This window comes from Trichosurus vulpecula, chromosome 6, assembly GCF_011100635.1.
Source record: "Trichosurus vulpecula isolate mTriVul1 chromosome 6, mTriVul1.pri, whole genome shotgun sequence".
In the NCBI taxonomy this organism is placed as follows: domain Eukaryota; kingdom Metazoa; phylum Chordata; class Mammalia; order Diprotodontia; family Phalangeridae; genus Trichosurus; species Trichosurus vulpecula.
In genome coordinates, this window is record NC_050578.1 from 70,238,836 (window position 1) to 70,255,317 (window position 16,482).

The 16,482-nt window shown below is 38.0% G+C and overlaps 1 protein-coding gene across 4 annotated transcripts in view; it reads left to right on the forward strand.

The window, feature by feature from the left end:
- MAPK10 (mitogen-activated protein kinase 10) overlaps positions 1–14,513 on the forward strand; it is a 72,914-nt gene extending 58,401 nt beyond the window's left edge. The window contains exons 11-12 of one of the 4 annotated variants that reach the window (XM_036762422.1): positions 2,167–2,244; positions 13,610–14,513. In XM_036762422.1, the coding sequence (XP_036618317.1) occupies positions 2,167–2,244; positions 13,610–13,752 (221 nt within the window). In that variant the 3' untranslated portion in view covers positions 13,753–14,513. Of the gene's footprint in view, positions 1–2,166; positions 2,245–13,604 lie in introns of all 4 variants that reach the window. The other 3 variants (XM_036762424.1, XM_036762426.1, XM_036762423.1) reach the window with 3 other exon arrangements.
- The last annotated feature ends 1,969 nt before the right edge of the window (positions 14,514–16,482 follow it).

Here is a 16,482-nt window from a genome sequence, read left to right on the forward strand (position 1 = left end):
TCAGGGAAATGATTACATGACTTGCAGTTGACTTTGACTTGAGTAAGGGAGGGCTATGTGGTGATTTGGTAAGAGAAAGAAAGTGCCACCACCCACTCTACCTCCACCACATGAGTTTCAAGTTTTATTATTGCTATAAATAAAATGCTTTATGCTGGATTTAAAAAAAAAGGTAGGAAAGGGCCAGATTGTAAAAAGTGTTAAATGCCAGATGGAGGAGTTTATATGCACATGTAATCATAAGTGATATGTTGTGGAGAAATTTATTTTGAGGAGAAATCTTAGATTAAAACTACTTCTGTCAATACAAAAAATGCATCTAGGGTCTGAATAGAATGTGGTCTGTGGAAAGAACCCACATAAATTAAGAATTAGTAAATTTTAATTTAAAATTTAGCTAAACTTTTTGATTACCTACTTCAAACATTGTTGATTTGGTAGGAATGGTTAATGGATTGAGGACTATATAGTCAAGAATGAGTTAAGCACCTTATGAGTTCTTATAAGTTCATAGAATTTAGGTATCTCCCATTTTCTTTTAAACACTATTGCCTAGGAGCTTATTTAAGAATATGAAGAAATTCAGATTCATGGATATGATGGATCAGTTGAATATAACTGAAAAAGTTGAAGAGTTTACATTTGATTTGATGAGATATATACAGGTTCTTTCATAGATAGATTTGCTAAAAAGGAGAAGTCGATAGAAAGCAAGCCTGTACAGGATTGGTTTGCCTGAGAACTCCATCTCATCGTCCAATTTTCTTCTGAGTTTACGTGCCTCCTTTTAAGTTATGTTGTCAGGTCCAAGGGAGATCACTTTATCTTTTCTTCTCAAGAAAGTAGGGTCTGATGGGCAGGACTGTTCATCGGTGTTTGCTCATCAGAGGCAAAAGAGAGTTTGGAGAAGTCTCTTTAGCTGGTCAGATTGCTGAGAAGTGAGAGGTTGCTGATGAAGCCTGACTCCAGGCTGGTCCATCCAGACTTGTTGCTGAACGTTGAGCTCTGAGACCCCCATTTTGTTTCTCCTACTAATGAAGAACACCCAGGAAAGTAATAGAATGTTCTTTTATTATTTGAAAGATTATCTTAGCAGATGAATTTAGGGTGGACTAGAAGAAATTAGAAATGAGATGGTCTGCAAACAGCTGATTATGGAAATGTAGAATTGGCAAGACTAGATAGAGGGAATAGAGAGAAGTGATGATCCCAATAATGGGCAAATTTGGTATCATTTTGGGAATTGTTGTTTCCAGTTTTGTCAAGATGTACATGGAGGTGTTCTGTAGACATCTGGAGATATGTTGACTGAGATAAAGAGAAGGTGAGGTCAGAGACGGAGTTTGGGAGGACACATGGATATTGAAACTATAAGGCTTTTCTCTTCATAGAAGAAGATACCTTTCCTCTCTGTGCCAGTATCTACTCCCTGCAGTTGCTGAACACAGAATCTCAGAATTCCAAAAGACTTCAAATGGCATCTAATCCAATCCTCTACAACCTCTATGGGTCAGATAACATGTTTCTATCTTCATGATATATTCCCTGACACTCTAGATATATGTAATCTCTTTTTTCTTTTGAAGGCTCAACATTTAAACATTCTTCTTTGCATTATTTTCTTAGGTAAGTCCTCTGTGGAATATTTATGTGAAACTATGGAGGATGTATGTAAATTAAGATTTACTCAGAATGAGGGGATATGAAAGGGTTTCAGTTTATATTGGCAGTGGAAGTATTTGAATTGAAGAAATCACAAATTATTATTAGTGTATTTGTCTTATTTTCCTCCTCCAAGCTCCTTGAGGTCAGGGATCATAGCTTATTCTTGATATTAACCACAAATCGCCAGGTTAAGTGCCTTGCACATAATAGACTCTCAATAAATAATAATTCAGTGAATTGAGTGAATGAGTTAATGTTGAAAAAAAAGGCCAAAGATTGATCACTCTTAAAGAGATATTTATAGTAAGGGTATGTGCCAGAATAAATAAGCTCAGCAGGGCTGGTAAAGTATAGGAAGAAAGTGATAAAATAGTACAAAAAGAAATGCTGTTCAATTTTAATTTTACTTCCATCATACACCAAAGTGTCATTTGTTGTTGAATAATGAATTTCTCTGAAGCTGAACCAAAAAGCAATTACCCTGACAATTATTTCTTGCAGAGCTGATCTATAAGGAAGTAATGAATTCTGAAGAAAAGACTAAAAATGGAGTAGTAAAAGGACAACCTTCTCCTTCAGGTACTCAGGCCCAGTGTATAATTAATTGTTTTGTATGTTGTCTGCCATGGGCAAGTGCTTGTGAAAAACAGGATTCATAGTACCTCAACTAACTGGACTCATTATGATGGTGCCCTCATAATTATTTTAATTGGGTTGTTTACTTTTTTCATTGGGTTCTAATGTTTAAAAAAAAAACCTAACAATTTGAATAGACATTTTAAGACCTTTCAAGGTCACCTACTACCTCTCTAAAATCATATTATATTACATGTGTTATATAAAATGTATATTTTATATATAATTATAATAGAATTGTGTTATGATTACTTATGTAACAACTCCTATAAGCTACCTCCCCCATTCAGCACTTACAGGTTATAGGTTTAAGTCCCCAGAGGGGTAACTATTACCTAGTTTGGGTAGGTGTGTCTGTATTCCTGAAATTATTGCTTATAAGCCTCACCTAGTGAGTTTACTTTTTACCGATAGACACATTTATTTTCCAAAGCAAAAGCATTTGCTCAAAAGTCATAGTAAGATTAGTATCCACAAAATATCCCTCTACATACTTCCCTTTCCTCAGTAACCTGGGAAGCCCTCTTCCCAAAACACAGCATCCATAGGATAAATGATCATAAACTCAGAGTACAATGGTGGTAGGACCACATGTAGGGAACATATGTGACTGAGATAACATGCCCTAATATCTACAGGGCTCCAATATCTTTTCTTATTGAGTCCTTTCCACCAGGCACATTGTCTTGGCTCCACAGTTGGGCTTATTGGTCTGTACCTCTTCATATCCATAGTTTGATTATTAATTATCACAGCTAGTTCTCTCTTTAATCGATATAGTCAGCTGTTTTCTTGCTACCAGAAGCTGCCTCCTACATGGAACTCTGTTCCTCAGTGTGTCTATATCTCCATAGAGTATGTGTCTTCTCCTTGCCGGATGAATCTCAATTGTGTCTCAAGCTCTCTCAAACTTTTGAACTGTCTTTAGGGTTTAGGAGGCTTAGATTCTAGAAAGGCCTTCAAGGTCATGCCCATTCTTTAGCCAGCTGCACTTTCAGTTCAATCACAGAACTCTTTCATACTTCATAAAGTTATTGCAGGGTGTAGACAGACCTTTGCACTTCGTTAGCATATTGATGCCTTATTAGTTCTGTTATCTGTCCCTCACTTTATATGATTACATCAGTCATGGGCAGGAAGGGACCAACCCCTGCTCTTCACTACATTTATGACAAATGCTATATTATATGTTGGATAGATGGCCAAATGTTTCCTCAAGTTACCACTTTCTTAAAGTGAGTGTTATTTAAACCAGCTATGAAGTGTTGAGTCATAGGAAGGGAGATGTATGCTCCCCAAATGTATTCATCACCGTGTGAGAGGAGAAGGCGGCCAAGGTGAAGAAGGATTCGTTATTTGGGGGAGGGGCTCTAGAAACTCTTCTTTGAAGATGTCACTGCAGAGCCTTTTGGAAGACATTTGTAAGCATTTGGAGAAATCTGGCCTGACCATCCACATGGGAAAGATAAAGAAGATCAAGAATGTCCATTTCCCAGATTGCAACAGATTATCAGGGAACAATGACAGTCAAAGACAAAACTTCAGAATCCTCGGATTTTAGATTTAGGAGGGAGAATAGAGATGATCTAGTCATAAACTCATAGGTCATAGATCTAGAGCTGGCAGGGACCCCAGAGAACATCTAGTCAACGTCTATTTTGAGTTGAGGGAACAGACTCGGGTAGAGGCACTTCAGTGGATTACTCAGTCACACAGCGTCAGAGGCAAAATTCGATCCAAGATTCTCTGACTCCAGAGTCAAAGGGTCATCGTTCCAGAGCTAGAAGGGTCCTCAGAAGCCATCTGGTGTTACCCACCTCACTGAGTGGATGGACAAACTAAATTCAGCCCAGGATGGTTTAGTGACTTATCCAATGAAGTATGCCTGAATCCTCTGACTCCTGGTCACTGGTTCTGGATTTAACACTAAACTCCTATTCTTTCCACCATTCTCAACAACCTGATTCATCATTATTATTTTACAAATGAGGAAGGAAAGAACAAGAGAAAAGAAATTACTCATCCGTGGTCACATAGTAAATGAAAGTGCTAACATTCAAATTCAGGTTTTCTAACCCCAAAACTCATTTTCTTTCTACTCCTTCATGCTTCTCTGACCCCAGAGATATAAGTTCAAACAGTTAAGCATTGTTTCCAGAGGACATGATGATTATATCTGGATTTTGCTCTGGTTTTTAAATGTGACTAGGAAAAACTTAATGTACCTCTGCCAGGTAGTAGATGGTTCTGAGATTTATGGGTAAAATGACTGTGTATTCTGAAAAAAAGTCAACCTAAATAAATTGTGTTTCTCTCACTATCAGACTTCACTTGTATAATGATTTACTTGTAAATGACAGCATAGCTACTTGTTTTCTGAATTGATTTAGAATAATTACCCATTGTAATTCAAATTATAGAAAGAGAATTTGTTTTTTAACACTATTTCAACCTAAAAAGAAAAAAAATCCTCACTTAATGCAAGACATTTGCTCCTTTTTTGCTCACACCCTTTTTATTTCATTGTCTTAATCAAGTTCATTCAAGTGGAATAACATTTTATTTCTTCCTGAAATAATGGATTTTTCAACATAATTATGAATTTCCAGTTCAGAAACTTATATAAGTAGTATATTACCTTATATCTAATGCATTCCTTTTTCTATAATGTTGAACATGATCAGAATCTGTAGCTGGATAACCTGACCAAATTTGTAATTAATTTTACTAAGTAAAATAAAAATTCTTATGTTCTTACTTGATGCTATAAAATAGAGAAAAGAGGCTTCAGCCACTCAAACTGTGTTCCTGAAGAACTCTGTGTTCAATGAGTCCACCTTAGGAGTACTGAGTATTTGGTAGGCCTTTTTCAGCTGTTTACTCAAATGAGAGATATTCTGCTTTTGAGTAGTTGCTTCATCTGAAGTTCCAGAATGCAAGTCTTCAGTTTTTGGATACACATAAGCAAGTTTGGTTTAAAGCCTCCTGGCAGAATTGTATGCATATACTAGATGTGACATGTTTGAATCCGGTGAGCTTTTTGTTCTGGTTTGAGAGGCCCCAGAATGTTTAATAACAGTCAGTTGAAATGTGTAGGCTGTTGGTTTCCTTGTGGATGGTAAGGAGTAGTTCTAGACTTTTTAAAATGTTCAGTCACAAATAATAAATTATATTTTTCTAACTTCTTCTAGATATAGAAAGTCAATACAAATTCCAAAGACTTGCTGTAATATATTACATTCACCAAACATGAAGCATAAATTGTTAATGGTTTTCTTTGTACACATCTAGCACAAGTTTCACACTTTTTGGTGACATCTGTAACCATATTGGGTCAGTAAAATCTGTTGTTTTGGTTTTTTTTTTAACTAGCCCTAGAGTACTTCTCGATCTAGCCAAACTCATTATTTCAGATATGCATGGCAGTTGGGTGGGTAAACTCCCTGTAGCACTGGCTGCTTACTCATTCTGTGTAAGTCTCAGCCACAGTCTGATATGATACTCCATTCTGCAACTATAATTTCTGCCATTATCTTAGCAGTAAGGTGCCTTCTGCTAACTAGAACTTAAGGGTTTTGGGATCATTTCCTGGCTCTTTGGTTTGTATCACTTGGTTCATTAGTCATCTGGAGATAATGAGAACCAAGGATGATTAAATCAATGAGAAAAAGGTTTACATATGCATTTGACAAACTGGTGGAAATCCCAAGCCTTAAGCTGTGTTTCCACTTGGTTGCATTCTAACTCCTTGGATGTCACAGATTGCTCTCCCACCTTCCAGTACCATTACACCGCCAGTGTCTGGTAACATTATGGACGAGTAATCTGCATCCACATTTATCTTCCTAAACCTGTAGTATAATTTGCTAATGGTGGTACCCATTTCTGGCAAGTAGCATCCAACTTGGCACTGGTCAAAATAAATCAAGAGATAAATCAGTTCATATTTGTAGTTTTTTATTCCAAGAACTTTTCAGTGGTAGCCCACTTCAAAGCCAAGAACTCAAGTTTGTGGATAGGGTAATGAGTCTCACTGTCAGTAAACCTTCTGCTGGTGGATGCAATTGGTCTTTGATGATCACTTTTCAGTACAGGACAGCTCCCAAACATTCCAGGCTGGCATCTATGTGGAGAACAAAAGGCTTCTGTGGGTTTGTATAAGCCAGTGTTGATGTTTGAATAAGACAGTTACTTAAGTCCTTGAAGGCTTTCTTACATTAATCTATATACGTCCAAAATGTTTTGCAGGTTTTAAATCAATTTTGTCTTTTCCACCTTTCTGGTATTGAGTCTTTTCAATCGTATATGTATGAGTGAAGTAATTCAATAGTTTAGCAATAGCAATAAATTCTTAACAAATTTATACTACCAAATCCCAGCAGAGTTCTTAAGTTTCTAAGATTTTGTAAGATTAAGAAGTATTTATACTTTCTCTGGATCCATGCTCACACCTTGTTGGGATATAATACATGATATATATGTCTCACATGCTTAACAGAAAATCTACAGAATTGACACTCATCAATGTACAACTTCAGACCAGCTTCCTCTAGCTGATACAACACTTTCATCAATCTCTCCTTGTGTTCTTACATTATCAGAGAGAATTATTTCATCAAGGTACACAAATGTTTCCACATTGTTTATGTCTCCAATTTACTTTTTCCACTGGCCTTTGGCAAGAGTACTGCCAAGCTGCTTTAAGGCATCGACTAAGACATAAAATCCAGCTAGAGAGATGACAGAAATCTTGTTTTTGTCTTCCTCAGACATAAGACTATGCTAGTATCCACTACACAAGCCCGATACTGAGAACCATTGGCTGCCAAGCTGACAATCCAGTACATATTGAACCCATGGCATAGTGTCCATTCATTTCTTTTGTTTAAACTCTCTTAGCCTACCCACACTCATACCTTCCCATTGTTCTTTAGGACCACCACTATGAATGATGAATACCTTTTAATACTAACTTCAATGTCAGCACTGATTGTTACCAATTCCAAACTTTTCAAAATTTTAACAGGACACTGCAAACAAGAAGCTGGTAAATTAGATTTTGAGCTCTTTGAGGGCAGGGACTGGTTTTACAGTACTTTGTGTTCCCAGTGCTTAGAATATTGCCTAACACATAATAGGCACTTAATAAACACTCCTTGACTTGACCTGACTAGAACACTTTGATAATCCACGTAGACTAAGCTGAGGCTTACAAGAGGAGAGAGCCAAGAGGTACCAGTGAATATCAAACATCACAGAAGCTCTGCCGATCTCTAGACTAGGACCAGAGGTATTTGACTTTGGTGACTCCCTAGTACCAAAAGAATAGAAGGATAGGTTGAGGCTGAAATGCAGTAAGTGGAAGATGCGTTCTCATTGTAGGAGTGAGATATGGAATATGCCACAGAATTCTGATCTTGCCCATTCCTGACCATTCAGAGAAAGCTCTAGGAGTATTTCTCTGTCTGGTAGAAGACCTTAGAAGTCACTTCAAAGAAATGATGTTATTGTCAATGATGAGGCTAATGGCTTTTGAGGGTACAGTCATATTTCTAAGTGTTTTATTCTGTCATTTCTGCGGGTCAGAATTTTCAAGTATGACTAGAAAAACTCCTTGAGTTGTTTCATCTCCCTTAATATTAATGGCTTACATGCACAGTCCCCTGAGCCTTTAACTTTCCCATGCAATATCCTTAAAATGTACTCATTCTTAAACTCTGTGTCTCTTCCTAATATTACTAGACCTGTAAGATTTTCAGTTGTAAATATATGACAGTACTTGACTGTTTCCTTTCCCACTTTTTGTAGAGATTGCACTTGTGCCATCATCAATAATAAAATATCAATGCAAGCAATAAATGTGTACTATCACAGTAAATAACACTCTATAATGAAAATGGTACCAATGACTTTTTCTATATGCCAACATATAGCAAATAATTATATATATGGTGGACATTAGAAACTTACTTATAAACACATAGCACAACAATAAAATTCAACAGTGGATAAATCACATAACAATATTTTCATGCCAGTGTTAGGTAGCATATGAAGCCAAGCTAGTCTGGATAAGCTCTTAACATCTCCACAAAATAAAAGACATAAAAATACTGAAAATAAACAAAGTTTACATGAAATATTCCCTGGGAAACGAGTCCAGGATCCAGTGTACTAAATTACATCTGTATGGAAAGCCACTGAAATTAGAAAAAGCTAAACAGAAAATTTAGGACCAAATGCCTTCATTTAGTGGAGTATGAATTGCTACCACTTAAAAAATTAGACTGAAAAATGTTTCCTTCAAAATTACCCTTTCAAAAAAATAAACACCCAACAAAGTCAGGCCAGAACTCTTTCTACTGCATTACATTGCCTCTAAGCAATACAGCAATATGCAACAGAAGTTGCAAAATAATTGATGGAAATAAACCCTAATCATTTTTCATCAAAATAAAAAAGAAGTCTTTGTTCAATGATTTTCATAGTGTTATATGTAATTACACAAAACTGGAAATTGCCCTGATTTCCAAGAATGGGGAAAGGTTCAGTAGTGTCACATTAGTTTAGTGGACTGCTATAATACAATGAGATTGCATATAAAAATACAAAGAAATCTGGAAAGACTTTTATGAAACAATTTGAAGAAAAAATAGAAAGACGAAGAATGGCATTCACATTGGATATATGAGCAAAATGAGAATGGACAAAGAATCCTGATGGACTTAGAGGTAACTGAAACTTATAGACTTAGTAACTGAAAAAGTCTTAATATAGTTTATTAATTTAAATATAAATAAGTATTATGACAGTATAGTCACTTGTACTAATCTTCACTATTGTTTCTATTAAAACAATTTTTAAAAGTTTAGAAGCAGTGATGGAACATGTTTACTGTTCAAGACTCAGCGTGCTAAATAAAGAGAGGCTTGTCAGAAGAAGGTTGACCACTAGATTATTAATTTTTTTATATGGCAAACAATGAAATTGATTTCTTCAGCCACTTTTATTCCAGTCATATTTATTCAGAAATAAAATATGGGAGAATATGCAGAATATGGGAAAAGGGGTACAGATGGTTCTAAGAATCGCAGATTAGATCAAATTCAGCTATATGCCTATTGAATTTCTTATTATAAATGCATCAGAAGATAGAAGGAAGAGGCCGCTAGGTGGCACAGTGAGTAGGGCACTGGCCCTGGAGTCAGGAGGACCTGAGTTTGAATCCGGCCTCAGACACTAAACACTTACTAGCTGTGTGACCTTGGGCAAGTCACTTAACCCCAATTGCGCTTGCTTCTCTCCTCTAAAAATAAAAAATAAAAAAAGAAGATACAAAGAATTTGATGCTAATTGGAGGGACAAAACAAACATTCTCAGGAAGGCAAAAAATGAATGGATAGATGTGGTTTTATTGCAGCAACAAGAAAAACCATTTCATGAGACAGTTGGTCATCTTGCCTTGTTCTGAGGATGATAAATGTTAGGAAACAAACAGGCCATTTTGAAGATAATTATAAGATTACATGCCGACATCTACAGAGGATAAAGGAGGGAAATTCTTTGAAGAATTCGATATGATTCCCCAAACTAAGTGGACATGATACATCCTTGGCTATTGTGACTTCAGGGCCAAAGGCAGGAATGTGGAAAGGCAGGGTAAAACATAATAGGAAATACAATTTGAAATACAGAAATTGAAGAGACCAAAGGCCTCAGAAGACATCGGCCTGTACATAATGAATACTTTCTGCAAGAAGAGTCAGAAAGCACTGAATGAATGTATTTTTAAAAATCACACTAAAAAGTGAAATTAGCCCTATCTTAATAGATAGAATGCAACTGGTTAATGACATTTGTTTTAGACCCCATTTTCTATGTATAGTTTAGATCATTAAATTAGTGTTAACTGGACTTCATTAGAGCAAGGCAAAAATCAACTCCAAGTTAGAAGAGTAAATTAAGAAGTCATTGCACACACTCACAGCAACCAATTGCATAAGATGTCAACTCAAAAAAATGGGAAATGGAAAAAAATAAAGACATTGATTCTGACATCGACACTTCTTAGAGAAATTTGATTAATATAGTCTCAGGAACAAAGAAGCCAAAAGGACTTTAGGAACTGTCTTAGTCGCCAAATGCACAATATCCTGTCCAGTTAGTAAGACATGATGGCCAAGGGCAACCCCAAGTTAGAGTTCAGCTTCATTTGTGAAACATTATGGAAGGAGGAGAATAACAGAGGTCTGCAAACAGCATGACCTCAACAATGCCGTACACCTGAAGGGAAATTAAGCCTCAGAGACTTCAGCAAGAAACCTAGCTAAACACAGTCATCCTGGAAGAATTGCTCTGATTCTTTCTGTCTCTCTTTCTTCACCATCCTCATCCTCTCCTCCCTCCCTCATCTCCTCCCTTCCCTTTCTTCTGTGATTGTTGTGATGATCCATAAACCTGTTTTGGAGGGCCTAGCAATTGTTGCTACAGGATGCCTCTATTCCATACATGTACTCTCCTCCTGCTTGTCACTTCCTCTCTCATATGGAACTTTGCATATGTAGCTCCTCCCCCAAGAGAGCTTTCTCATTAATCCCTGGAAGCTTTCAGGAAGGGCTGCATTTGCTAGAAACATTATACTTGCCTCAACAAAACCCCATCCTTCCCTATAAACCCCACGGTCCTCAAACGTTTTATGGCTGAGTTGTCCTAGGGCTGTGGTATAAGCCCATTGTTCTAGATTTAGAGGTGTCTGTTCTTAGCCTCTGTATGGGGATCATTGTGCAGCCTTGTTAAGACACTTAAAAGCCCAGTTTTCCCATATGCCAATGAAGAATGACCAAAGAAATCAAATTAGGGGTACCAACACAAAGGAGCGACATTGAATTCTTCCTACTCTCATAGTGCTTGTAGCCTTCTCTTGTCATCCCTGTCTCCTCACTTCTGTGATTTTACCCCTGAAGGTCTTTTTAATTCTCCTATCTCCGCTTGTGTGAGTTAAATGTGCCAAATAAAGAACTCTTGCATCCCTTGCTGGTCTGGCTCTTCTGAGAACCCCTTCTAAGTCCTTAAATATAAAGCAACAGGGACAAATGGGTTATTGCTTCTTGTTATGAACTTAAATACTTTCTAGTAAATGTTCCCATCCCATCTTCTTCAATAAGTTAATTACCATATTTGACCATATTTTGTTAACAATTTTCTTGATTAATCAATTTAATCTTTGTTAATCAATTTTCTTGAGGTTCTCAAAGTTACTAACAAATATTCTGATTTCTGCATTCCATGGAGTTCTTCTTTTTATAGTTGAATAGGATAAGAATTTCTTAAACACAGCGGATAAGTCAAAAGTAATGCTAAATTTGGAACATAGGGTTCCTGGTGGCTAGCCATACTACATGGGCAAGTCTGTCTAGATAAAAGTATACAAATAATCAAAAAGTATTCTATCTTTTCTTTCACCCATTCTTGTTACATAATCTCATTCTAGGATATGCACTTTTTTATAGGTGGGAAGGTATGGGAATAATATTTTGGGGGGGAGAATAGGAAACAATTATTTTGCAGCATCTTGTTGGACTAACCCACCACCTCCCTGGTGGCCTTTTATTAGAAAGTCCCAGTTCCTATTGAAAGAGAAATCAAATATAACAAACTTTGCAAGGACATAGTAAAGCACACAGTCCCATCTACTCTTTTAACAAGTATTTGTTGTCCCTGGATAAGGGACCTTGAAACTTTGGCTAAAAGAACTTCTTTCAAGAATTTGGTCACTTCTCCTTGCTCTTGCCCTTGAACATGGATATTTTCTTGTGATAGATCCTGTGAACTACATTCCAAATACTCCCTTTTCCTCCCTTGGCAGAGTTCCTTTCTTTGTCTATGCCTCTCTTTCCTGTGAAATGCTTTACTTCTGTATCTTAGATTTTTACAGAATGCAAATGATTGACTAAATACTCCAAGGAAGCCTGACAGGTTATTAAAACCAATTCTGTATACTAGGAACCTGGAGCTGCTATTTATTGAAAGTAGCCTGCCTTAGCATGCTAAAAAATGTTTTTGCCTTCAGTTTGGCCTCCTATCTTTGACCCACAGTCATTGGACCCCTGCTAATGGGTACACTTCTCCCAGGAGACCTCATTTCTCTTGTTTGAGAGAATTCCATGACAATTTGGTGTTAAAAGTGGGATGACTGTGATTCCCTCTGAGTTAGTGGAATGATTAGACACCAGACAGCTATAGTGTGCACAAGGTAGAATATTTACCTATATTCATAACCTCTCAAGATATTTAGTGTCCACCTCTAATTCACTGGGCACGAAAAGCCATTTTCCCCAAATTTCTTTTGTCTGAAGGAGATGAGAGTAAAATATATATAAAGGGTTTAAAAAGAGTGATGAGCTGTTTATAGGTTATGGCTTTACAGGAAGGCCATTTATTTCCTGGGGATTACCTTGGTCATAAACCATTGACCAAGGTTGGTGCTACCCATTTAGGCAGCCAAACCTACTGTCCAAGATTTCTTTTGGAGAAGATAGAACACAAGGGTCTTCTGCTCCCTTGTGCTCCAATGGGAAGGAGACTTTTTTGGTCAGGTAAACATCAGAGCTAGGACTAGCCTGAACTTCATGCTTCTTGATGTCAAGGAAAATCTTTGCTTAGTGAAATTAACAGAAGAAGCCATTTAGTTGGGCTACAAGAATGTGAATGATGGCTATAGAATGCATGATTGCGTGTGTAAGCTTAACCCTATCTTTTTTTTTGTTTGTTTTGGAGGGGGGAAGGCAGGGCAATTGATATTAAGCGACTTGCCCAAGGTCACACAGCTAGTGAGTGAGTCAAGTGTCTGAGGCTGGATTTGAACTCAGGTCCTCCTGACTCCAGAGCTGGTGCTCAAGCAACACACTGTACCACCTAGCTGCCCATGCTTAACCCCATCTTGAAGCAAAACACTTGTAAAGAACTGAAAGAGACCTATTGATAGCTCTCCTTGCAGTAAGAGTCCCTGGCAGTTAATGGTTCCTGCCCTATCCTGAGGATAACCTGGATCCTTTGCTATATTTCTTATGCAGCAAATTCTACTATCTGTATTTTTGTAAATATCGCCACTATAGATAGTGGCCAGTGGATATCCACAGTCTAGCTTGTGGATAGCCTAGACCAGATGGGAACCCAACAAAGCTACCATAGCCCAAGATTACCTCTTGCTTAGATATTTTCCTTTTGTCAGAAACTCCCTCTGAAAAGTCTAGTGAGGCTTCTTGAGATTCCAGATTTAGTCATGTTTGTGTTCATTTTCTTAGCACAGGTGCAGCAGTGAACAGCAGTGAGAGTCTCCCTCCATCCTCTTCTGTCAACGACATCTCCTCCATGTCCACCGACCAGACCCTGGCATCTGACACTGATAGTAGCTTGGAGACCTCGGCAGGACCACTTGGTTGTTGCAGGTGACTAGCCGCCTGCCTGCGAAACCCAGCGTTCTTCAGAAGATGAGGAAACTGAAAAGATGCACAACCGTGCGTGTGGGATGTGATAATTAAGAGAAAATGGGAAGGAAGAGAACAAAATCTAAAATTGAAACCAATCTTTCAGCTTGCTTCTTCTGCAGAGTTATGTATTGCAACTCAGCCCAAGTGTATATTTAACTTATAATCGCTCTGCTTTCTTCTTCTTCTTCTTCCAGTGATGCTTACTGCAGAAAACAAAATACACACACAGGCACACAGACACATACACACACACACACACACAATTTAAGAAGCCTTTTCCCATAAAATATACATGAATGGCTACCAAACCAGCAACCTGCGCCCACCCTTTCACTGGCATGGCAAGGTGTGCAGTGGCCCCTGCATGTGTGTCTGTCTTGCATCTACCTGCTCCTTTTGGCCTAGTCAGATGGATGTAGATACAGATCCACATGTGTCTCTATACACACAGCACGGCATTTACATAGAGATGATAGTCTTTAGCGCTGTCCAGATACAGTACATACTGTGTTACTCAGTGGTCCATTTCATGTGAACTCTTACTATGACATAAACCCATCTGTAATATCTTGCCAGCATATAAGCTGTTTAGTTTGTTAATTAAGTTGTATGTCTTATAAGAAGCTTTGTAAAAGGGGAAAAAATTGTGAGTGAGCGCTCTCAGATACTTAAAGATAATGTAGCATCCAAATTTGAGCTGATTAAAATGTTATCTGTATACCAGTTTGTAGAGAGGATATATGTGATGCCGTTTCATAGGGGGAACAATGTCATGGAGGTATGAAGATGGACCAGGCTGGAAAGGTGGGCAAGCATCATAGAGGGAAAGCACCCTAGAGAGAAGCCAAGGTCTTCCTCCTGTAGGGGACAGGTCTGCATCCCAGGGCATGAACATCTCAACTAGGATTAATAAGAGGATATTTTCTAGTGGTTAGTATCTACTGACTAATATGTGTGTCAGGAAGCTCCTGCTGAATTGGGATCATCAGTGCACACACGTTAGCAACAACATTGTCCATGAGAAAAAAAAATGGGTCTTCTTTGTGGCACTTCATTGTAGGAAGTTCTCTATTGCCAGTACTGATCCTTTTCTTAATGACTTCAGATCTTCTCTATTTTGTTATCCATGAATGAGCTCCAGTTAGTGATGTACCAAGCCGGGATTTCTATTTTAACAGAAACAACAAATAATCCTTGTCCCTTTGAGAATAACAAATTAAGGTGAAATCTGAGAAATGTAGCATGACCCCACAGATATGTGTGTGACAACTCCCAGAAAGATGTAAATGATTCTCCGTGAGCTGTTTTGCAATCCCCCTGCCACCTTTTTTCCCAACAGTTTTTATAATCTTGACCTATCAACCAAATAATGAAAGGCACAGCTGGTTGTGAATTTTTGTAATAAGGGTAAGCTTGTCTGCAGTAACTTAGCAAAGAAGTTACAGCTGCAAAATAGTTATAGCAATACAAATCCCTTTTAAAAGCCATGGAGTATCAGTGCCAGTGTTAAGCAACATCACCCTACATTAACTGTGTTTGTAAAGGTATTTAGAGGGACTCTGCAAAGTTTCCGAATGTCACGAAGGCAATAACAGTGAGGACTTCTTAGCAATAATAGGGACCAGTTACAGTCTTTCCTTTTTATTCATGTAGGTAAGGGAATCAACATAGTTACCCTGCACCTTGACTGTTTTGGTGCTCATTCGTGTGGTGATAGATTTATAATTAGAAGAAGTTATAAACTCTTGGGATAACCAAAAGACAGCTTAGCTAGGGTGACTTCCAAAAGCAATCATTTTAAGATGTGGAAAAACAATAGGAAATGAGAAAATCCACAAAACTGCCTTAAAAACAAATGGGGATAAAGAAGCTATCATTTTTCTCAAGCAATAGTCCACAGGGGTGTCCTTGCCCTTGAAATAACTTAACTGCCAATGGGCCTGACGGTATTTAAGAACAAATGACTAGGCTACAACCTTTCCTGCAGCTCAAAATGGTCTCAGAAGCTTCTGCTGCTGTCGTTCTGTGTTAGTGTAGCAAATATACTGAGAAGTACCCTCTCTTATGTTCCGTCTGCCCAACTCTACAATTTCCCCTTTCCTTTCCCCCTTCCTCCATCTCTTCTCCTTTTTGACCCATTTTCATGTTTAATACCCATGACGTGTGCATCCTGATTCTCTTAGCTTGACTTTTCTTTCATAAGATCCAATGTGAAGACTGTAAGTAGCTTTGGGAAGAGGAAGTGAGTCTCCAGAGAGACATCCATAGGCAATTCACAGTGGACCACTCAGGAAGTGTTAACCTGCTTTATACAATATGGTCATCTCTCCTGAGAGTGCAAAAGTGGTGATGGTTTTTTCACTCAGGTTAAAGCAAGTAGAACAAGAGTCTGCTCTTTCCTCTGCTAGCGCTCCCCATGCCCCCAGTGCCAATCAGGCTTCTCCTGCTTTGATGAGATCTGAAGCTGCTTGCCTCTAGACCTGTCTCCTCTGTGGAAGCACGACAATGTACCCAGAGTTGACATGTTTGTAAGACTGAAGCCGCCTATAGGGCTACCCCTACCCTTTAACTTCTGCTAGTTAATTTGGGTTAGACGATGTAGCACAATGGAATTAGAAATCTTCCTTCTCTCTCGGTTGACCGCCATTTGCTTCTGTCTATTTCAGTATCACCAAGATGTAATTTATTGTTA